Source organism: Esox lucius, chromosome 25, assembly GCF_011004845.1.
Source record: "Esox lucius isolate fEsoLuc1 chromosome 25, fEsoLuc1.pri, whole genome shotgun sequence".
NCBI classification, from domain to species: Eukaryota; Metazoa; Chordata; class Actinopteri; order Esociformes; family Esocidae; genus Esox; species Esox lucius.
The window spans coordinates 13,449,232-13,473,955 of record NC_047593.1 but is presented as its reverse complement, the minus strand read 5'-3'; the positions used below and the strand labels follow the sequence as shown (position 1 = coordinate 13,473,955).

Genomic DNA, 24,724 nt, shown 5'->3' with positions numbered 1-24,724 from the left:
CGCCGTTGTTTCTATGTAATCAGCTGTGGGACTCGTTGTTATTTATCCTTCCTCGCACCACTTAGAAGGCATCTTCCCATGTTTAGTAGGCATGACATAAATTCTCTAAAGAAGCCTCGGCTTGACAGATTGCCTTATTGGAATCTAACCGATAATGACTTTGTGTTTGCCGAGCCGCGCGCGCCCTTGGGCATTCGGAGAAATGAGCGTTATGGGGGCTCGTGTTTCAAAACCTCCTCTCTTTAAAGATCAGCTAAGTGACATGAGGCATGGGTGCGTTTTATCGGTGTTGGTGCAAATTATTTCAATGTGATCGATTGAGACGCAAAACAGGAACAGTGTGTGTGTCTCTGTGTTGCGGTGAGGGCTTGTTGTTCACCGGTGTGGGTTGTGGTTTTGCAGAGAAGCAAGCGCCCTTTAACTCGAACTGGATATCTACTAAACATATACATTCACTGCAAATTATGGAAGTGAATTGGGACCATGCAATGATTTCATTGCCGAGAAAAAAAATACATTTAATTTTTTCCATCTTTACTTTCATTTGTAGAATGTCATGCAGAGTGTCAAACCAAATATGCACAACGTGTGCAGTTATAGGCCTATTGCCCATGAACGTAATCTAAAGAGAACCAAAACAAATATCTAAATTATCATAACATGAATTGTGAAAATAATACTCTGGTTGGATATTTGTTTTATTTTGTGTATATTTAGCGTTTTGTATTTTCATAGGATTAGCTACCTCAAAGTGACAATATGTCAACATCTGGGTCTCATAAAAAAGTTTATTTACGGTGACAAAAACATTTTTACAGCGTTAAAAATTAGGACATTCAAGCCAATTATTATTATGGCATTTTTCTTTTTGCACCAGGGCACAGATTTAGAAGTGAACAGAAAGACATTTCCTTCGATATCATATATGCTTTTCTCAGTCAGTCTAAAGTATCTATAAGATACGAAATCGAAGTTATGGATGGAAACGTCATGCAATAAACCACAGTAAAAAAGTAATAAACGTAGAGCAGGCCTGTCATCTTGCTCACCGTTTCTTAAGTAACATTAATTTAATCTTGGAATTCTCTTTTTTTCATTATTCCCATTTGCCAACCATTTTAATGCTCAAAATATTCCATTCATTTCCGACAGTTATAGGTCTCATAATTTAAGTAAATAACAACGACGACAATGTCGATATAACCTACTTAGATGGAATAGGCCTTCTCCAATCCCTCTCTTTAGCCCACTGCTTGGCTTTTTATTTTTATGTTTGATTATTGATGATAACAGAGGATTGATAATAACCATGACCTTCTATGATATATACGACTTAAATCAATAGAACAGACTCTGTCATTTAATTGCACCTGCTTTATTTATCTTTAGAAATGTACTGCTCATTGTCAAACAAATCTGCAGGGAAATTCTTGTCATATTTGGTCATGTAAACCCTCCATAAATAAGACTGTTAACAACTATCTTTTCGAACCCTCCAAAGCTTCGCGGAGTAATAATATTTTGACGTCGTAATTGGGTACTTTGTTCTGGGTACACGCGTGGATATTATTAATATCGACCTTTGCAAGTTAAACAGCCCGCAGTTAAGTGATATCACTGCGCCCCTAATTGGTCCATCACGAGTAATTCCCCCTCAATAAACCAACATTAAGCCATGACATTTTATTTCCCCGTGCGCTTCAAAAGCTGAGGGGTGTGGAACAACTCAAGGATTACTTAGGGCTTGTAAAATGTTGCGGCCGTGTGTACCTCTTCTGAGGGTCTTCTTAAGCCGGTCAGGCGGATGAAGACCCCGGTAAAATGGCAAAGAAATAGAGTATTGCCGGTAGCACCTCACGGCGCCAGGGTATGTTTTCAATTTAATTCTCTGCTCTTAAATAGCTCGCCCTTCTAAATTCTTCCCTTCTCTTTTGCAAGGCGGGTGCTGTTACGCGGCTTCCTTTGAAGTGCGACAGGTCGACAATGGGCCGAGACCTTGCGGACGAGGTACTGTCGTTTCTATAGCTTGACCTATTTCCACTCTCTTCTCTTAATATTTTTAAAGCTCCTGAGATGCTGCGCTGTTTGATCCCTATTGTCAATAGGAGGGTTGAACACCCCTGTATCCGAAACATTTTTAAACAAAAAGCGTTGGATTTATAGTGATGTTAATAATCCAAGCATTAAGACAAAACAATAATACTGCTACTGAAAATGATAATTATAATAATTACATTATGTAGTGTTGTAATAATAATAATAAGCTACATAGTTTATTATTGTAATATTTCCTAGCATTAAACTAATTCAGACAATGTTCAATGTATATTATTTTAAATGTAAATGTAAGATTAAAAAAAAATGTAAAATGCATGGTCTTTAGAATAACCCAGTTTTTTACTGGACCACTTGTAAATAATTTACATTTCTAAGATTGTGCATCTCTACATTGTTGTGTTATATTTTTGTATAAGATACAATCGCTTGTGACATTGTAATGGGTTTACTTTGCATGCATGCAGTCCAGACAAATTAACTACACACGTAGAGGGGGAAAAAAAAAGGCACTATGCAAAAGTGAATCAAACAACTCACTGATACACGCTTCTGACACATTTTATAAATGTATATTCTTGCTGAGATGATTGAGCCAGATGAGTAAATAAAGTAAAATAGTGTGGACTGCAGTCATGGATAAGCAAGAGGGTAGACACCATCTTGACTGTCTGTCTGTTATTCTGCCTGTCTGTCTGCTTGTCTGTCTAGCTGCCTGTCGGTCTGTCTGTATGGTCAATACATCGACCTCTTAGATGGACTGCTTTACAGCCAGGTCATTAACCAACATCTTGATTACATAAGCTATATTCTCCACAACCTACCTCTTTTTTTTAATTTTTTTATTTTTTCTAGAGAGCACACAGTCTCTCCTGACTCCTCTCGTTTCGGTGGCTACGACATGTACCTTATTTTCCACGAGCACATTTTAATTATATGCCTTTCACCCACAGCTTGACCCATTCATTTGAGTTCTGTCCCCTTTCTGTGGGTAGGCCGTGCCACACACCCTGCTCCAGGCTGCACGGGTCTGAGCAGACCTCCGCAAAATGTCCCCCCAATTGGTACGGCAAACATGATATTAACACAATAGCACCGTCTCCATCCAAGATTGAGTCAATAATTGAGTTAATATCATCCTCTTAAGCGTAGATCAGAGAGCCTCCTAATCCACCTATTAACATACAAAATACACTTACGGCTGCCACGCGCTCTGTGTGTGTGTGTGTGTGTGTGCACGGCGTTCATGGTTGTGTTCGGTTATTTCGCCACGAGAGGTGTTTTTTTCTCCATCCCTCTTCGGTTGTCAACCGCCGTGCTGTTCCGTGCCCTGATATGTTTGTGTCGGTGACTGAGGCATCATTCTCTCTGGGTGTTTAGCGCTGCCTCTCCCCGCGGCGGGGGGGGGCACTACGGTGTGCGGGCTAGCCGTATTTTCACCGGGCTGTTCACTGCCGAGGCCTGACGCACGTGCCTTCGTCCCCCCCCGGCGCGTCCGGCACCGAAATCGCACCAGGGTGGGTTTTCTGGGGTGTGCGCGGCTGTGCCTTTCTCCGTCTGTTGGACTGGCCTCACGCCCGCGTGTACGTCTGTCCTTTCCCCTTCACATGGATGCCGCCCCTGTTCTAGTGGTTGTGGCAACGGTGTGTGTGTGACACAGTTGGTTCTGTTTCAGTACCGCGCTGGTTCTGTTTGTCTCAGTGTGTGTCAGCTGGTTCTGTTTCAGTACCGCGCTGGTCCTGGTTCTGTCTCCATGTGTGTGCGGGTGAGAGTTGAAGCGTCTCTTGGCCGTCCTTGGCTGAAGGACAGGAGAGGTGAAAGAGGATGTGGGAAACGCCTACCGCTTCTTTCTTCATATCTCTCTATTTCCTTCTTCTGCTCTCTCTTTCATCTTTCTGTCTGTCTGTCCCTCTCTCTCCCTATCCCTCTCTGTCTCCTTCTCCCTCTCTCCCTCTCCCCAAGAACTGAAATGCTAAGCCCGTGGGTTCAACATTCCCTCCCTCTAAGTCCTCTACATGCTGAGTAAGGTGGTTCCATCGACCGGGACGTGGCCACAGAGGAAGGGGCCACTGCGTCATTCAGCCCCAAGGAGGGGGGACCGCTTTGGGCGTAACACAGGAAGTCCCAGTTACAGGGTCACTGTTTTCTAAGGGACATAGGAAATGAGCCGGTCCGAGGTGATGCATGGCCAATGAGGGAGTGTCTGGAAGAGCCGCCGAGCGGCTGTGGCAGGGGGTGGGGGGGGGGGTCAGTGGGCGGGCCCGTCCCTATCAGGTTGGGCAGGAACCCAGGGCAGAGTGTTAGGATCTGGGCTGGCGACCCGGCAGAGGGACCTGGCATCCTCTCCTTCAGGAGGAGTCGGCTCGCTGTTGGCTACAACTTGGGACCGGGCTAATTAAGGTCTCGGGTGGTGGTAGGAAAGGAGGGAAGAGAAGGGAAAGGCCTGCACTCGGCTCGGCCTAACCACCCGCTCTCCCCCTCCTCTCTCCCCCTCCTCTCCCCCCCTCCTCTCTCCCCCTCTCTGCCCGGTGGCGTTAGTGCCACTGAGTGTGTGTGTGTGTGTCGGGTACAGGTGAGAGTGTAGCGGTTAGTTAAACTGCGTCAGTTTGCACCCCACAGTTTCTCCTCCTCCGCGCTCCTGTTATTTTTGGGTGAGGGTGTGCAGAGATGTGGTAGTCTCCGAGGTTAGAGGACGGGAGAAGCCGAAAGCTCGGAGGAGTGTGTGCTCTCTGGTGATAGCGTGTGTGTTAGTGTTCGAGTTAGATGTCTGTGGATTCTAAGCACTTGTATATTTACTGTGTGTGTGTGTGTGTGTGTGTGTAGACGCACATGTGTGGTTTAGATGGCATTTAGACTGGAAGAGAGGGAAAACACACAAGGTGCCATTCATTCTAGGGTCACCAGGTATTTACCTAAGCGTCAGCTATGGAGATGTGACGTCCAAATCATTTCCTTTGAAAAAAAAAATTAATTCACATTTACTTCTTTACACGGTAATTTGAGGCCTGTTTCTTCCTTTTATTCAGAATGTGAATGCATTTTGATAGCTCACTTTCTGCGGTTATGCCATTAAAAAAAAACATTTGTCAACGCAGTTTGTAGCAGTTCCCGTTTCAAGTGGTATTTCAATATTCATGATTTGAATTCCCTCAATCTGACTTTTCACGCGAGGCACACTTGGAATATTAACAGATTAGCAGAGATCCATTGATGATGTCACCGTGCCTTTTCCGTTTGTAAGATATTCAGTTTTTCGCCCACATTGTCAGTATCTACAGAATACTTTTCCTATTATCAGGAGACCTTTAAAACATTTGTTCGTTTCAACTTCGATGCAAACACGTTAATCAAACTGATAAATATAGATTTGTATTACCAGTTCGTTATTGTAGAGATTAATCATTTGTATAATAATTTATATTCACAGCGAATTACGGTGGTCATGAGATCACACGTTTTGACGTTATGCTCAGCCTTCAATAAGAAGCCGAGCAGTTCTACAGAACCTGTCCCAGGCTGAACCGGTGTGTGTGTGCTCAATCTGCTGCCGTTGACCCCAGCGTTGTGTTCATGTGTTCGGTCCATCGTCCCGTCACCCGCGGCAAAGTCTGATCAATAATTGACACGCGAGGATCACCCGAGGGGTCAGGTTTATCTCCGTCCCTTTCTTCCCAGGGCGTGTTGTCGATGCCGCTTCAGTGAAGGAACGGGTGGATGGATGGATGAAAAGAACTAGGGACAGGGAGTGTCTTTTTAATAGTGTCTTTGTGAACCTACTGTGTTGGGGTCGTTGCTATGACAGCAGTACTGTGTGTGTGTGTATGAGAGGGTTTAGGAATGACAGCAATGCAGGGCCATTTGCTTGTGTCTTATCAGGGGCACAAGTGCAGAAAGGTAGCAGAGGCCTCCACCAGCGTTTCCCAGGGACGCCCTCCCTACACTGGGCTAGAGAGCACGGCGCTCAGACCTCTTAATTAAACCTCACTTTGCAATGTTCCACACTCTGATTCATGTATATGTGTAGACATATGTAGATGTATGTAAAGATTCATTTATTTTTCAATTTTGGCTTACTTTCTGTTCGGTCTACTAAATGGTTTGTTTTACTTCGGTAGGCCTTTAATTGTTAGGGTAATACTGTATACAGCTGTAACATTAGCGTAACATAAACTGGATTATGAAGGCTTGGTGTTCAGTATACAACTGTATAATTAGTTTATTTGTTCAGGCTTGGTGTTTAGTATGCAATTGTAAAGTTAGTTTGTTTATTTAGGCTTAGTGTTTAGTATACAACTGTAAAGTTAGTTTGTTTATTAAGGCTTGGTGTTTAGTATACAACTGTAAAGTTAGTTTGTTTATTAAGGCTTGGTGTTTAGTATACAACTGTAAAGTTAGCTGTTTTATTAAGGCTTGGTGTATGTTACACAACGGTAGAGTTAGCTTGTTTTTTTTGCGCTTGGTGTGTTGTATGCAACCGTAAAGCTAGCTGGTTTATTATTTAGTTTGGTGTGCAGTATAAAATTGCCGTACACAAGGGTAACGTTAGCTGCTAATGTGCTGCTAGCTACTTCCGCTTCATTGATGTGTGTCTTTCCAAATTTCTCCCAGTGACACTGGTCTTACTCTCATGACCACCACCCGAATGGAAGCCATGTGATAGCAAAGTGCTAGCTACAGGCACATCATAGGTAGTTGGATGACAAGACGACACGTTTTTATACGAGCAACATTCAAAGGCGTGTGTGGTTCTAACACTGTAGGACTCAGACTAAAGGAAGGTTCATCCTTTTATGTGATAGATGTTATTTTCCGTGGGGTCATGTGAATCTGTAAGGGCTAAGGGGAGGGTTGTCCGGGTGTTGCAGGCCCTGATTGCCTAGCTACAACCGCCCATATGGATTCCCAATTATCGGTAAAGAATGTGGCCTCATAAAGTTAATCAGCGGGTGGCAGGGAGTTTTATCGTGACTTGAGCCCTGAGGAACACCATATAAACCCCATTGAGTAGATAAAGAATACGATCAAATACAAAGGTAACATTTCCTTGCTAGGATGGGCATGCCGCGTCTGAGCAGGGATTCTTTTTTCTTTCTTTTTATTTTAAATTGGAGACAAATCGCCGAGATCGCTGACAGGCGGCGCGTTTTACGGGATGAACTCAAAGGTTCGGAGGGTTGGGGACTCTCTCCTCGCCGTCCTCCCTCTCCGTCCTCCTGTCTGTTTTTCTTCGGCCGGCCTCAGTTTCCTGCGTCGGGGGAGGGGACTGCCTGGCCGCTACGGAGCGGAGGGGAACTGGGGGAAGTGGCTGTTTGAATAGCGAGCTGTTCAGGATGTCACCACCCCACAGCCTGCCTAATGAGGGGACATTAGCACCGTGGCCCCCGACACACACACACACACACACACACACACACACGGAATGCAGCAGCTGTCGCCAAAACCTTGGCGTCTGAGAGGGTCCGAGGGGATCGGGGGAGCGAAGGGGCCGGAGGATGTCCATGACCTGGGCGCCACGGCGACCAGGGCACCGACACACCTCGGCGCTGTATATCGGTGCACGCAATCTGCAGGAACACACACACACACACACACACACACATACACACACGCTATCATTTTCTAGCAGCATTTCATTGTGCGGGCAATTACCTTCTATTTTTGCTGCCCGTTCTGTTCTATTTTTGTTGCCGGTTCTGTTCCTTTGTCCGCGGACGTGGAATGTTACTTGACGGTGACCCGCACCGTGTGACACGAACTGGGGCACACATAGTTAAGCAGGGAGCCATCCTGTTATTCCTCCTGCCTTGTTATTTCGGCTCTTTCGTCCGACTGTGGGTGCCATTTCCCCCCGGCCACCAAGCCCTCAGGACCCATCCTTTTAAAACTAACAGCCCGGTTTGGCCCCTCAATGCGGAACGACAAGGGAGGGGGGGGGAGGGGGGGGATAAACACTCGCTCTCAGCTCAAGAAGCACAACCCTTTCATTTTTCAGTTAGCATGCCGGCTAATTCGGTTACCGTTATTCCACCTAATGCTAGGGCACAATTGGTGTTATTATTGCCAGGGCATCATTATTATCTCAGGCTATTTCAGGTTGTAGATAATGACGGTAATTTTGTTCAGCCGTGTTCTGGGTCCACTGGATTTCCTCTTTGATAGCTCACACTCTCTGTGTGTGTGTGTGTGTGTGCGTGCGTGCGCATGTGCGTGCACTCCTGTTAATGTGACATTCCACTTTGGATGTGCCGGAAACATAGTTACTATAATCACAACCGCGCTGCTACGGCTCCCCGTATGGCCCAAACATGTAATTACCAAAGTATTGTACAGAAAAAAGGCAATCGTTTCGATCCATTGACGTGAGCTAAGGTTGAATCGGTTGTTTAAATGTAAGGTCCGAGTAGGGGTTCAATTTATACAGGTGATGTGGCGTAAAGGTTTGAATTGGCGATGTGAGATAAGGTTAAGACAGGTGTGTCGGGGGTTTGCCCCATACTCACCTCTTCTGTCCCCCCCCACTTCCTCCTGCTCTCCTGTCCTGTTCTGTGTCTGCTGAGTACAGTGGGATGATTGCCAGGAGGTTATGAAGACCAGGGTAAACAGGTACTGGCCATGTTAGGTTCATGGCCAACGACTTTTTAGATTAAAGCCATCTCTCTTTCGAAAAAGTATGTGTGCACACACACTCACCAAACGCCTTAAATGCAAGGTAATAATTACTTTTAATTTCTTTTATTCCCTTTACCCGTCATCAGTCATGTTTGTCACACCAGGGTTTGGTGTTTATCCTGACAGAAATCCAGAACTCCCACCTTGAAAAGGTCTGAAACTGAGTAACTAGCATTTCGAGTCAGGAAAACATTGGGGGCCCATGTGAAAGTGTTTGTTAGCCCCCTCCCCGCGCATTCAGAAATGTGTTTGCACTGTTAGATTAATAGCATTTAATGGCCACTGTTAAACACAGCTGTTTTGCCTTTTGCAGAACCAGTGTTTTTGGGGCATGCGCGCACGTCTTTTCTTTTTTACTGTACAGAGAAAAAACGAATAATAAAATGTTCTCGTCCCTAAACCAGTTAGCCCATTTTAAGGTATGCGGGCACTGGAACCAGAGGGTATGAAAGTGGTTGGACAAACCCACAGGACAACCCAGAACCACTCACCACCTTAGCCGCCCAAAGCCCCCCACCCTCATCCCAGTGCCGGCCTATGTCTCGCCCCCAGTGCCGGCCTATGTCTCGCCCCCAGTGCCGGCCTATGTCTCGCCCCCCAGTGCCCGGCCTATGTCTCGCCCCCCAGTGCCCGGCCTATGTCTCGCCCCCCAGTGCCCGGCCTATGTCTCGCCCCCCAGTGCCCGGCCTGTGTCTCGCCCCCCAGTGCCGGCCTGTGTCTCGCCCCCCAGTGCCGGCCTGTGTCTCGCCCCCCAGTGCCGGCCTGTGTCTCGCCCCCAGTGCCCGGCCTATGTCTCGCCCCCAGTGCCGGCCTGTGTCTCGCCCCCAGTGCCAGCCTATGTCTCGCCCCCAGTGGTATACACTCATTTGTGGACCCTGTTCTACTAGGTTAAATTCAGGTATCAAACAGCATTAGACCTCACCTCTCTCAGTCCATAATGCCAGTTAAGTCACAACTGATCCTGTTTGCTCGGTGTGATGGACCTAAAATGAACTAGTCGGTGCATCCTGGATAACCGGACCGGGGTGAGGGGTCGCTGCTCTGAGTGTGTGACCTCTTGGCCCTTGGCATTGTGGGTCGGCAGCCCCTCGTAACCCTGCCCTGCCTAGCTGTTCCACAGAAGCTAAAGAGGCTGGTTTCCGTCTTAGGGACAAAGCGAAATGTCTTGTGAGGAAGACAAAGGAAGTGTGTGTGGGTGTGTGTGTGGGTGTGTGTGCTCAGAGAACTGTGTGTGTGTGCGTGCGCTTGGGTTGATATCAAGCACTCTGCTCTTGTAATGTCATTAAAGCCTTGTGTGTGTGTGTGTATTTCTCCCATGTGTGTGTGTTCACGTTTTGTAATGGATACACAAATACACACAAACGCATCTTCCATGTTGATGTTTTCCATTTAAATGGCGTGCCCACCTTTTCCACTGTCGGGAAACCCACTCTGGGATAAGTGCTTTGTTGGAACCCTGTCCGATATATGATGTGTGTGACGCCGAGATCCAGTGAATATTTCATGACACATAATCCATTTGATATGTTTCCCATCCGAGCGTTCTGTTTTGTTTGTCGTTAAAATGCCTTCACAGCGCCGAGTGTCAGTCTTGCCATTGTACAGGAGGAGGGCTTTGACACCAGTGGATTCATCAATAAGATTTATGGCTATTTTCGCCGGTGGTATCCTGCGTTAAACCCCGGGTCGCGCCCGGGGTCAAAGGTCGTGCTCCCAGTGATTCTTCACGCCTCACGCGGAAAACAAAACATTGTGTGGCGATTGAAGACGTTCCGGGGTTGTCGGTGGCGTGCGTAGTTATGAGACGACTTCCTTTGTGAACGTGGGCGTGGGGAGGAGAGGGGAGGAGACTGGAGTAGACAGCCGTATCAGATGCTCAGATCAATGGGTGATATGTTCGAAGTCACAGGGGCCCTCAGGACCCCTGGAGTGGTCAGCCTGGCTGTTAAACGCTGTCGGACCTGTTAAGAGAAGGCCGACACAGCTGAGCTCGAAAGGGAGTAACAGCATCAGCCGAGAAGTGTGTGTGTGTTGCGAGTTTTGATGTGTTGTTTTGTGCGTTTTCTGACCGTGTGTCCTTTAAACCAGTTCAAGCACGTGTCAACAGCCTCCAGGTTGCTAGTGGCCTTTATTTATTTTTGTTACCACCACCAGACTCGGGAGGAGGGGGGGCACCAGGAGCGGAGCAGGGGGGTGGGGGGTGGGGGGTGCAGGAGGAGAAGGGAGGAGGAGCAGGAGGAGGGAGGTGGAGGAGGGTAGGGGGCCACCGCTGCTCAAACCATGTCACGTAGCGCTAATTCACACAGCCTCATTAGAGTCCAGGATGGGACCGGCGAACCCTCTCTCAGGACACGGCCCGGGTGTATACACACACGGGGGGGGGGGGGTGCGCACATAGCAGACGACACTCCCGCTCCGGCGCGGCACCGGCGGGTTCTGCAGGGCCAGTTCAGGGAATAGAAAATTGCTTTCTCAGGAAGGCCCCGGCCAATTAAAGGCCTGACCGTATTGAATGTCAAGTGTTAATTCTGGCCCCACTCCTCCTCCGTCCCGACTCAATTTCCCAGCAGTGAGGGGCACCGGGGGGGGGTGGGGGGGGGGGGGTGGGGTTGTGATGGGGCTGGGGGGGGTGCTTCTGAGATGAGCAAATACATGTCAAGTCAAAGTTGATTGCCTGAAGGACTCTGCGTATTATGTGTCACAGACAAGTGGCAAATGCCCCCCCCCCCCCCTTTTTAGCTTACCCGGTAACCCCTCGGAGACCAGGGGAGACATGGAGGGAGGGATTAACTGTACTGCAGTGGGAGGAACGGGAGGTTTACATTGGGGATGGGAGGAGGCAGGAGAGGGCGGGACAGGCTTGTTGTTCTGGCTGTATGGCACCTTCGGTTAAGGATGAAATACGAATATGACGTTTGGAGGTGACATACCAGTGTGATTCTTGATTTCCAGCACGTACGTTGAACTTCATGTTGGAAAGGCATTACGTTGTGGCCCGTTCTGCCTCAGGACGGAATACACCGGGTCATTCCTCTGGGTTTATTGGTGTGTTGGGCCGGGCCACGGGCCACAGGTAGGACGTGAAATGGAAGGTGGGTTCTGTGACGCCAGCTCACTGATGGTAAATGTCCACTTCCTTACCTAATATGATCTAATAGACGGGCACTTAGTGTTAATGGCTAGATGATCTTTCTGCAGAGCTGTTCACTGCACTCTTTAAAGGTGCTACTGGCACTGTCTGTGTCTCTCTACCTCCGCCCCACTCTTTCCATCTCAATCTCTCTTTCCATCTTACTCTCTTGCTCTGTTTATCTCATTCGCACTTTCACTCATACATCCCTCTGTCCCTTTATCAGGAATCCCTCTCTCTCTCTCGCTGTCTCTCTCTCTCTCTCGCTGTCTCTCTCTCTCTCTCGCTGTCTCTCTCTCTCACTCTGTCTCTCTCTCTCTCGCTGTCTCTGTCTCTCCTAAACACACACTAACTTGCTCTCTACATAACTCCTTCACATTTGATCACATACTTGTCCATCGATTTTTATTGGCATAAAACCGAGAAGGGGGCACTATTTACATGAACCCCTGACCACACACACAAACACAAACACACACACACACACACTCCTTTCTCAAAGCCCCTTTCTCCTGTGACAGGCGTAGGCTGGAGGCCCCCCATTTCCCTCCAGTGGCTCTCTGGGAACAATAGCTCCATGACAGACGGGTTTTCACAGCCCGCTGGCACTCAGACAGGAACTGGCTTAACCAGGGCCCAGCGGTCAGGCCCGGCCAGTGGCCCTCGGGGCAGGGCTTTTGTCCCCCCCCAACCCACCCCGGCCCCGGCTTAGGCCACCGCACACAACACTCGCCGACAAATGAGCAGATGAGGTCAGGTGAAGGGACGGGGGCCTTTTCCCGCGATAAAGACAGCGGGCCGGCGATACCGCAGGGGCACTGTAGCCTCGCTAGGCTGTCGATTGGGGGATCGGGCGTCCCTTTTCTGATCACAGTGAATCTGTTTATTTTGGTGTCGAAAATGGATCCCTTTGCCCGCGACCGTAATTACAGCTGTCCCTTGGCCTTTCACGACATAGCTCCCGGAAGTTGCACTGGATGCCGTTCGGTCCGGTACCGGGCCCAGACGTAGTCAAGGCGAGCTAATCCAGTGGTCGGCCATCCACAGCTTCTCCGCCTCCACCCGGCCCCAGGGTAGAGGCTGGCAGATGAGCTCCACGACGGGAGCGCTATCTATGGCTAGACGTAGTGATGACTGCAGGGCGCTGGAGCTCCAGTGAGTGGCCACTACTTAGAGCCCCGTCAGGCCCTGATAGATCACCCAGACCAGGGGGAGAAGGAGGAGGAGAGGGGGGGAAGACCACGGCCATGTCGACAAGGACGGAGTTGGCTAGAGAAGGGAGCGGTGGTCTTACTGGTTGACTCTGACTGGTCCTGCTGTTTTCCTCTCCATCACACTCTCTCTCTCTTTCTCTCTCTCTCCCTCTTTCTTTCCTGTGGATGATAAATATAGGAAGTTGGTTGTCTGACACAGATGGATGGGGCCAGTGTATGGGGCAATGGAGTTATAAATTAACACATTACTGGTCCTTAATGTGGACTACTTTGGAAGACCCCAGACTACAACACACACACACGCTGATGTGTCTAGCCAGCTCAGAGTGAGATTGTACTCCTCAAGTGGCATTGATTTGTTAAAGTGCTGAATTAGCAAAAGCTACCCAGCTGCCATCTTCTCTTCCTCTCCATCGCTCTTCATCTCTCTTTATCTCTCTCTACCTCTTTCTATCTCTGTCTGTTTCTATCTCTTATCCATCCCTGTATATCTCTCGCTCCGGCAGTATTCCTGTGTATAATGCTGTGCTCATTGGCTAATTGTCTCTCTAAGCACTCTTCCCTCTTCACACTCCTCCCATTCACTCTCTCTTTCCTGCTGAAAGGCCACACATGACACCTCCTCCCTCTCTCACATCCTCTCGCTGTGTCTACACACGCGCGCACACACACACACACTTTGACAACACAGTGACTTGTCATAACTGTGACCAAAGCAGCCGTGCCCTCCTTATTGCCTTAAAGGAAGACCCCCCCCCCCAAAAAAAGAAAAAACACACACTGAATCCTTTAACATGTCACTCAGTCGCTATTCTAACCAGCGAGCTTGTCCTCTACTTCATTCAGGAACCCTAGAGTGCACCTAGGCTGCCCTGGTGTTTGCCTGATTCATTCCTCTGAGCAAAAGAGCAGTTAGCCTCTCTATCGTCCTTCTCTCTCTCCCCTCTCCCCTCTCCCACTTTCTCCCCCCCCCCCTCCCTTTCCCCCCACTCTATTCCCCCTCTCTCTTTCTCTGAGTGTGGGCCTGCTTTATTAGCCAGCCAAAGTGTGTCTGTGTGTGTGTCAACCAGCCAAAGAAGTGTTCCACAGACCCAGCTCCCAAGGTTCCTAGACGGGACGGAGGTGGGGGGGACGGACGGGCGGCTTTATTGGACCTGCGTACAGTAGGGTGGTGTGCCAGGCCTGTTCAGTGTAGAGGCCCACACACAGTGACGCGGACCCGGGCACACCTACACCACTAGACGCCGGCTGGGTTCCACACTCCATCTCCAGCGTCTAATAAATACTTATTACAATGGCTTCAGCCTGTAACTCACTTCGCAGTCAAACGGTCCCGGGGAAACGCAGTGCAATTCATTTACAGTAAATGTCAGCGTTTCGGGGCGGGGGGGGGGGGGGTTGACGGAAAGACCGATGAGTGGCCGGGAAGTTGTGTCATGGTCCCTCCCGTGTTAGCCTGGAATCGAAGACTTCTCTGGATACGGCGACCCGTCCTATTAGCCCGGAAGTCGGGGTTCAGGGTGTTGTGGAGTAGATGTGTGTTTGTCTTGATGCGGTGGCTGTCCTGTCCTTCTATGGCTGTGTCGGTGTGGAACAGTGGAGTATTGTTCTGAGGGGGCTCGAGTCAAGGCCATGTGCCAAGACGTGCAGATGTCTCAGTGTCTGCTCCATTATCACCCCCGGCTAACTGACAACTGTGTGTGTCTGTGTGTGTGTGTGTGTGTGTGTGTGTGTGTCTGTGTGTTGGAGACTGAAGAGGCTGTCCCTCTCTCTCTGTGGTCCAGTCCAAACAGCTCCCATCTGGTGACCAAAGCCTGACCCACGCTGCGTCACACACACACACACACACTCACACTCACGCACTCACTCAGGCCTGTTCTCAGTGATGAGTGAGCATTCCCCCAGACCCTTCTCTCCAGTCCTCCCGAGCTCCTGTCTCCAAGCCCCGCGCATTCCGTCCCCCCCACCTCCTCCGAGACCTCCCATGTCCCTCCCCTCACCACATATGATTGGTTGATGAAAGGTTGATGGGCGCCTCAACCGTTCACAGCTCTCGTAAAACGGTCAATAAAGCCCCAATCTCTGGCCTGACGGGCCTAATAGAAAAACACCTAGGAGGGAAAAGAGAAGGGGGCACCTCTTCTGTCCCAACATCTCTCTATCTCTCTTCAGACCATGACCGGTCTTATATTAGCTTTATCTCCTGGGGGTAGGCTTTAGCATTGTATCCAAGGTGGATTCGGTCCACATTCTGGCACATTCCTTCTCTGCTCTGGTATTTCCAATCCACTGGGGCTGGTGTGTTGAAATTGCCGGTCAGGTGTTGTAGCTGTGTGTGTGTGTGTGTGTGTGTGTGAGACAGAGCAGAGGAGTGGGGAATGAGGGTGGCAGGAGAGAACTGACACAGGCAGCGCAGAGTTGTGACATGCAGAGTTCAGGACGTGACCCTGAGCGTCCAGGTCGCAGGGACTCCTCTCCTGTGGACTTGTTCTTCCTGGTCCAGTTCTCTCGGGGGGGGGGGGGGGGGGGGGGGGGGGCATGGTGTTCAGACCAGGCAGGAATGTGACATCACCACTCTGGGACGTTAAGAGTCCTTTTCTAGCCCTTCACTCCCCCAGGCCCCATGGGAGGGAGAGAGAGAGAAAAGGGGGTTGGAGAGGGTAAGAGAGGGAGCGATGGAGACCTGGGAGAGGGGGCTTGATATCAAGAGACCGAGAGGGTGACAGAGAGGGAAAGAGGACAGTCAAGGGGAATCAAAAATTTAGAGAAAACACTTAAAGCTGGAGGGAGGGGCGGGTGACGCCGGGGCCAACAAGAGGGTCCCTGGCCTGAGTCTGATACAGCATGACAGTCACTTAGGTGGATTTCACTGCTCCTAAACTGTGAGTCGCCGGAAAAAACACCATAAGTTGGTACAATTATTGGCTGAAGGAAATATCATGCGGAGGAGGGGGGGGGGGGGGTTGGTGGGGGGTTTAGGGGAAGGTCTGCCTCTGAGTGGTCTGGGCTGCCTCTCGTATCCTGTGTGTGTGTGTGTGTGTGTGTGTGTGTGAGTGAAGGGGCCAGGGAAGGGGTGTGTTATGTGTGTGCTGGTGTACAGGGAGGGACCCAGCTCAGTGTCTCTCTCCTCATGGTACAGTGGGTTACCAATCTGCCTCCCTCATTCCTCAGAACAGCGTAAGAACGTACCGAACCTGGGGACGGACAGACGGGAGAGGGGGGGGGGTTCGTTACTCAGCCAGGAAAACAGGCCCAGCGCCAGTTAGAATGTGTTCTTAGAATTATTTTTCCCCAAAATCTTTTTTGCTTATCTTTTTTCATGACTGTTGGATTTTCTGGCCTTTGTGTATTTAGTTTTTTTCTTTTTTTGGTCACTTTTGATAAGAGTCAAGAAATGTCAGTTTTCCCAGTACACCTAATTATGCCTGAGTTCAAGTCCACTGCCAAGAAATGCATTGTAATTTAAGAATAAGTGGATTCCAAGAAGGAGATTTGTGTATTTTCATTTCATAGTCATTTTGCTTTCAGCGGTATATTTCCTTAAAAAAAACTCAATCAAATCGTTTGACCTCCCTTTGGAGAATAGATCATTTGTATATTATTTTGACCATGTCCTTTGTCATTGTTGACATGTGTGTTTGTGTAATGTATTAACATTCCTACAGTACTCAAGACTGTTGCTAACACACAGTTGTGTACGTGTGTTAAGATTGAGATGAAGGAACTTTCTTTGCTTATGTTAAAAGATGGGCCCCTGTTTACCGACTGTGATATGGTCTCTGTACAAACACTAGTGTTCTCTCAAACTCTCCCCTTCGCTCACTCAATCTCTCTTCATCTCTCTCAATATCAATCCATTTCTAACCTAGGACGTTGTTATGCTGGTTCAATATAACAACATGAAACATTTAATAACAATCAATGTTGTCAACTGAACAATTAGTGGAACCACAATCAAGAGAGCAATATAATTAGGATGCACAATAATAATAATACATAGCGGCGCGTGAGACAATGCAGGTGCGCTGGTCTGGGAAGCCTTTCTCTCCCTCCTCCCCCTGGAAAGGATGGGCACCCTGTTGTCATCGGAGAGGGCGAATGTTGAGAAAGACATTCTGTACTTGTTTCATGTTCTATGGTGTCTGTCAGGAAATGGAGCTCTGTGTTAGGTTCTGCTGTAGTGCAGTAACTCTGCAGGGAGACCTGGCTTCCTGTGTCCACCCTTGTCAGTAGTGAAACTGTCTCTCTCTCTCTCTATAGGTCTGTCTCTCTCTCTCTCTCTGTAGGTCTGTCTCTCTCTCTCTCTCTCTCTCTGTAGGTCTGTCTCTCTCTCTCTCTCTCTGTAGGTCTCTCTCTCTCTCTGTAGGTCTCTCTCTCTCTCTCTGTAGGTCTGTCTCTCTCTCTCTCTCTCTCTGTAGGCCTGTCTCTCCCTCTCTCTCTCTCTCTCTCTCTCTCTCTCTCTCTCTCTGTAGGTCTGTCTCGCTGTCTCTGTCTCTCAGTATATCTGTCTCTCTCTCTGTCTGTTTCTCTGTCTTTCTCTCCTGTCACTAACTGTCTCTCTGTCAAATCCCAGAGCTGGCAAGGTGAAAGATCTAACTATAGTAGTTTGTCTAGTGTGTCTAGGACTGAACTATAGTACAATTTCTCTAGTGTGTCCAAGACTTAATTAACTATAGCACAGTTTCTCTAGTGTGTCCAGGACTTAACTATAGTACAGTTTCTCTAGTGTGTCCAGGACTTAATTAACTATAGTACAGTTTCTCTAGTGTGTTGCCCGGTGGCACAGGACTTAGTTTCACTACATGGCTGTCCGAGAACCATCTGACTAGGGTGGTGGTGCAGTCCAGCCCAGTGGCAGTGGGGGATTGTGGGATTGAGGATGTCACCTAGGAAGTGTATGCCAAACACATTAGTTTAGGACAGACATATCAGATTAACATGGGGGAGTGTCGGTGCATATATTAAAGTTGATTAGCAAGGTAATTCTCGGACTAATCCCCACTTGAGCACAGCCTCCTAGGCTTCTGTGTGTGTGTGTGTTTTGCATGTCATTTGCATATGGTCATTAGCAGCCTGTCCCTCTTTGCATACCTGCCACTCTGTTTAGCAGTGAAGGGGGGGAGTTACACACACACACACACACACACACACCATGGGCCGGGTCTGAAGCTTCTCCCCTCTCAGTAGTCATGAATAAACCAGCAGCCCCTCTCTTTTCTTCCAGCCCTTCACTCCTCCCTCACTCTCTTACACTCTATCAGTGTGGCGACTGGGTGGGTTAGCTTTTAATAGACTCTGGCTGGAGTAGACCTGCTCATCTCCCTCTGTGTCTCCCTCCCTCTGTGTCTCCCTCCCTCTGTGTCTCCCTCCCTCTGTGTCTCCCTACCTCTGTGTCTCCCTCCCTCTGTGTCTCCCTAACTTTGTTTGTCTCCCCGTCTTTCTCTCTCCCCTCCTGCTGGCTGAAAGGGAGCTGGGTGGAAGATGGAGAGAGACGGTCAGATATTTTTCGGAGTGTTAGCTAGCCCTCTCTGCCCAACTTGGACGCGCACTATCAAAGACATGTTAATGCCGGTCGTCTTTAGTGCAAAAAAAACGCTGGATGAAAGAATCTGCCGCAGTCCCACTGAGGAGCAATGTTGTTTGGCCTTGCCCAAAGCTCTACCACCACAAGTTCACACTTGACCCATCAGACTTCCCTCCTCATATCAATATTCACCTAGTATCGGGTCCCAGTGTTTTGAATTTGAAACAGGCAGGGGCCGGGACAGCCGCGTGTGGCGCAGGGCCCCGGGGCTCCACAGTCAGCCCGGGAGGTGGGCCTCCGTGTCATCCTGTTTGCAGTTTGTTTCAGGAAGTGCACTTGCCAGGGGTCCCCGGAGGCCTCTGGCGACCTGAGGGGTTACTGACGGGCCCTTTGACATTTGTGTCTCTGGTTTTGGCTGCAGGATTTTGTTTCTTTAAGGAAACAGTAAGGAAAGACAGGATTCAGAATCTGGGGGTCAGTGTTGGTCCCCTGAAGGTAAAGCAGGGAGGCAGGTACCATAGTGGACATTACCTGGGATGGAGGTCAACAAGGTCACTCCGAAGTCAATGAAGGGCTGCTGTGTGTCCACAGAGGCCCTCTACGGTGAACTGTTTTCCTCTGTTTGGGATTGAATGTGCTTCAAGAGGTACTAACATATGGCCCATGTCTTTCCCCGATGCGGTTAGGGGCCGTTAGTAATCCTTCGGGAATAAGCAGAACCTTCCGGAACACATTCTCTCCAGTAGTTTGCTGTATTTCACTGAGTCTCTACAGTAGGTTATGTCCAGTCCTCGCCCTCTCGGCACCGGCCTCTCCCCGCGCTCCATGTACGCTTAAATAATTCATCTCTCCCCCTCCACCGCCGCCCCCCACCTCTCCCCTCTCCCCCCCTCTCTCCCCTCCCTCACACAGGCTGCTTCATCTGTTTGCTTTGAGCAGCTAAATCTTGTTGGCATGTATTAATAAGTCATTGGAGATTATCTCAATAGCCGTACCCCCTAATCCTCCTGCTTACTCTGCATTAGCGCCCGAACGCGTGGCCGTGTTTGTAGAACGCATCGCCTCGTAAGTGTGTGAGCGCGTGTCCGTGCGCCCGGCACTAATAAGATTAATTCCGATGCCTGCGATGATTGGCCGCCATCTATTTTTAATGGCGGGTGGCGTATCCAAGAGCCGTAAGCAGTAATGACCACCGCCTGGCACGGTCAACCCCGGGAAGCTTCCCCCACCGCGAGCGTGTTGCCCCGGCGGCCAGCGGGGGACGGTACCCTCCTCCGGCGCGTCGCCCACCGCGGCCTAAGAGGGAATGTGTTCGGCCCCCGGCCCCAGAGAAATGAACGGAGCGCAAATCAATGTTGCCTCTTTATTGCACGACATTGATCGTGTTATCGTCATGACTTCGTAGAGCGAGGCGGGGAGGAAGTGATGCCACTAGCAAAACACATTGACTGTCGGTCTGAGTACGTGTGTCTGTCTGACTGAGTCCGTCTTATCTCTCTGTCCTCTTCTATTTATGTAGCTAAGTGAACCTGCTTGTTTCCCATTGTCATTAAGGATTGAACCGACCCAACACCCAGCTAACCCTTGGTAACCACGCTTATCAGACCTTTTTATGCATTTCAGATGTTCTTCATATTTTAAACATAAATCGTCTTTCTCTTTCTGCCTTTGTTTCTCTCTCTCTCTCTCTCTCTGTCCTCTTCTCTCGTTTCACTAGTGCCTTTTCTTTCTGTCTCGATATTCTCACATCTTTGTAAAATGCGACATAAATATTTGAAAAGGCCTTCTTCTCCCAGATGTAGGGAAAGGGGCCCGTTTAGCCAAGCCGCTTTGCAACACAAATGTGTACTTGAGGGAGCAGGGTGGCAGGGACACGGAGGAGACTGGAGGGGAGCAGGGACACGGAGGAGACTGGAGGGGAGCAGGGACACGGAGGAGACTGGAGGGGAGCAGGGACACGGAGGAGACTGGAGGGGAGCAGGGACACGGAGGAGACTAGAGGGGAGCAGGGACACAGAGGAGACTGGAGGGGAGCAGGGACACAGAGGAGACTGGAGGGGAGCAGGGACACAGAGGAGACTGGAGGGGAGCAGGGACACAGAGGAGACTGGAGGGGAGCAGGGACACAGAGGAGACTGGAGGAACAGGAGGGATTAGGATGAGACAGGAGGAGGACGGTGGAGACTGAGGGGACAGGAGGAGGACGGGGTGACAGGAGGGGAGACAGGAGTGGGACGGGGTAAAGGGGGAGACAGCCAGTGAGACGGCGGTTAGGGTCAGTCAGTCAGTCAGTCAGTCAGACAGGGGGGGTACTGGACACCACCATGAAAGGTGTCTGAACAAGGCAGTGGTGAAACACTCTCATAGGCTGTCTCTTCCAAGTGGACTATTCCCATTGATTCTGTTGTTCACAGTGAAGGTCTTTGGACTTGTTTAATGGATGGTATTGTTCTCTTTAAGGCCGATCAGACGCTGACAGACACTGTGTGGTTCCTCACCGAGGCACATTTCCATCAAATATTAAACAAGGTGTTTCCTGTAATTACAGCAGCATTGTGCCTGCTCTGGAACCAATCTGTAATTAACCACCATAACACACGCACACAGAGTGTGTACGTCCACAGCATGGAGCATGAGCTCAGCTAGAACACACAAATCAGCACACAGAAGCTCATCCAGTTACAGTTACATACCTTCACACACACACACACACACACCCCCTTTCACCTGACAAAATGACAAACAGAGGATCTCAAACACTAATGTTATCTCCTAGCCATACATTGCGCCCCCCAAGGCAGGATCCCGGCACTGTAATACATGTGTGTGTGTGTGTATGAGAGAACCCCTTGCTGGAATGGCGCTGCGCTGGCTGTTATGATGTGAAATGACCCTATTGATTGGCGCCCCACCCGCTGACACTGAGAGTGGCAGTAGTCACTTATTACTTCTAACGAGCTGCTCGATGCGCCTTGAGTGCCCCCCCCCCTCGACTTCTGTCCTTCACGCCGCCTCTCCAGCGTTCTGTCGCTCCGGCGTAATGAGGGCGGAGGCCGTTACCAGCCCGGCGTGCCCGTTCGCCTGACGAGCTTTTAATGGCGGACGTTTGGTGTTTTCGTATATGGCGTCGGGGGTTCTCTGTGTGTCTGCGCGGCAGTCTTCCTGTGTGTGTGTGTGTGTGTGTTCACAGAGTACAAATGATTTGATCATTCCGCGTTAATTAGGTGTCGTGGTGTTTGTGGCCTCCAGCTGTGACGGGATTGAGGGGATGCATAGCGGGGAAAGTGTGTTTAATTTTTTTGTCAGACACCATTGGACACGCCAAGCTGCAGGTGGAGACCTGACTCCAGCGCTGTGACTCCAGCCTCCAGCGCTGTGACTCCAGCGCTGTGACTCCAGCGCTGTGTTCTGTCCAGTACAGGCCTAAGCAGCATTCTTGAGGAGGGGATGTGTGTGTTTCCCTGTATGCGCCGTGTTCCCAGAGCTGGCAGCTCCACCAGGGATAATCCGTGGGACATATCCAATCTGCCACAGTGCATGTGCGACACATGTTTTTTTATTCATTCCTCTCGTCTTTTCATCTTCCGCCACAACCCCAACACTTCCTGCTATTTTTCTTCCCAGCTCTGGACAAACGAATAACAGATGTGAGAGGTTTGGAGCCCCCCGCCCTCTCCCCATTCTCTCTGTCTGTCTCTTTGTCTTTCTCTCTGTCTCTCTCTGTGTGTTTCTCTGTCTGTCTCTCTGTTTTTCTGTCTCTCTTTGTCTCTCTCTCTGTCCCTCTCTGTCTCTCCCTCTCTGTATCTTTTCACTGTCCACTTCTCTCTGTCCCTGTCTCGTTCCACCCATTTCTTGTCAGCTAGGTCAGCTGTGAGGGGGCGCTGAGCTGCACCCAACTCCCACCCATTCCCCTGTGGTGGAGTAAATATGTGACTCTGGGAGCATTGGGGACCAGGGGCCGCTATAACACTCACACACAAACACACACAGACACAAGACACAGACTGCTGTAGTGGCAGCATCTGAGTCAGCTGGATTACTTTAGTCAGACTGTGACTGATACGACATTCTGTGTCTGGGATGATGACTGTCTCGTTACATTAGCGCACACGGTTCAGTTCACCACGTGGGCTTACTGGTATTGACTCTTCAGATCAGTCATCGATTCTGAGAAATTGAGAAAATTCTGCTTCGAAGGGGACGTGTCTCTGGCTTTCTTTGGGATCAAAGCTTTTGTCGGAGTCACTCTGGGATTGTAAATGAAAACGCATTTTAATTTCCCAGAGACCATGGGGGAATCCTCTTTGAGTTTCAAAACCATTTTAAGTTGATCATACTTTTTATATGACAAACCACTTCAGTCCATCAGTTGACAGAGATTAAGGTGGTGTTCCTTCGATCTGTCTGTAGGACAGCGCAGATTTCAAATGGGGACTTGATTTCTCATTCCAGCGTGTAAAATGGACCTATTCCCTTCATCATTGTCAGTCACATCCTAGCTAAAGTAAGGAACTGTGATAGCCAAGCAGTGTTTTAATCAAACACAGAATCTCCCATGTCTGAGCCATATGTTTCCCTTTCAAATTAATCAAGCCCATCAAGTAATGATATAATAACCTGAATACATTGGTTGTTTATCCATTTCTCCAAAATGAATAAATCCATGGCGTATTAATGTTGCCATGCCTGAAATAGATTTATTTATTCAAAGCCGTGTCCGCGACGTGATAGAGGTGAGGATATAGGAAGGCGTCTGGGAAGCGTCAATATTTTCATATGTAAGCCTGTGAAATTAATCATCTAATATCTCCAATAAGAGAGCTTGTTTTAATGGTGTAATCTCCCCCTTCACCCAGCATGTTTCATGGGAAGATGAGTCGTTCAGATCAATGGAGCTTTTAGTTCCTGGGAAATGAACGCAGGAACACCTTCTAGTGCAAAGCTGTGGCTACTGATTTGGTCCTGTTCTCAGTGTAGCCAATGACCGTTGACAGTCATGACAAATAACAAACATGTCAGCGCACCTCTTATTATCCGCTAATATCCAGTGCATGTGTGAGCAGTGTGATATGTTTCAGTGTCAATATTTAAGTTAATAACTTTATGTGCGGTTTATTTTAGTGGGTATTAATGAAAGATTGCAATAACATTACAGAAAGCTCATGGACTGCGCACTGAACTGCGTGCCATATGAAGACAGCATTGGCAACTCCTTCTAAGTCTAGTGGCGTGAACGGTTTGTTGTGAAAACCTTTGGCCTGGAGTTATGTGGTACCCTGATGAGAGGCCAGCCGGGCCACAATGCAAGGAAAGACACAAAGACCCTGCATGCAGCCACTTGAAGACCGGTTTCCGGCACACGCCCCTGGAATTAAAGTGCTATTAGGAAGCTGGCGCGGTGGAGCAGCTCAAGCGGCTCAAGCTCTCTTCATTAGAGAAATGAATGGAAATAAAATCAATGCCATGATGCAGTCGCGAAATTAAGTTGTCTGAGAACGAACCCGGCAATTATGTCAGCGGTGTCTTAATGAGGTACCTCTGGTATAGTGGGATTGGCAGAAGCTTATTGGGTGGAAAACACCTCTTTGTTCGGGAGGCTTCTCCTGATTGGATAATTCTCTTTAGGAGGACACGGTTCTGTGCCAGCTGGTCTCTGCCTTATTAGTCCATTGATCCGTCAAATGGCTTCTTGTATTTAGCTTGTCTGGCTTCGTCTGGGCCGGCGGGATTGTATTGCTTGGCGTTACACTATAAAGGGCCAAGTACATAGCCTGTAGTATGTTCGTAACGGCCATGTGGAGAAGATCCAAATCCCGGTAGAGTCCACTTCTCTGGCACAGCAGTGAAAAGACGCACACAGGGGAGGGGGTCACAGGATGGAAGTGGTTGAAGATGTCTTAGGGGGCACATAGAGGACAGTCGGCCAGCGGCTCGTAGAGGAAAGGGGAGCAAGCTTCGGTGGGAGAGGAGAGAGCGGAGCGGCGGAAGGGGGGGAGAGACGTTCAGCGGTCCCTGAGCATCTGGCGGGGATTCACCGGGTGCCAGGTTCCCTGTCATTAATAGCCATGAAATCATTTAACCCATCAGGACTCAACGAGCCCCGCTAAGAGACACTCAAACACAATTCTCCTG

At 49.2% G+C, this 24,724-nt stretch overlaps 1 protein-coding gene across 4 annotated transcripts in view; it reads left to right on the top strand.

The window, feature by feature from the left end:
• The window catches only part of bnc2 (basonuclin 2), a 163,556-nt gene that overhangs the window by 64,227 nt on the left and 74,605 nt on the right, over window positions 1-24,724 (top strand). For 3 of the 4 annotated variants that reach the window (XM_029118179.2, XM_029118177.2, XM_029118181.2), the window contains exon 3: window positions 1,939-2,007. The exons of the other annotated variant lie outside the window; for it this stretch is intronic. In XM_029118179.2, the coding sequence (XP_028974012.2) occupies window positions 1,939-2,007 (69 nt within the window). The remainder of the gene's footprint in view (window positions 1-1,938; window positions 2,008-24,724) is intronic. 4 annotated transcript variants of the gene reach the window in all.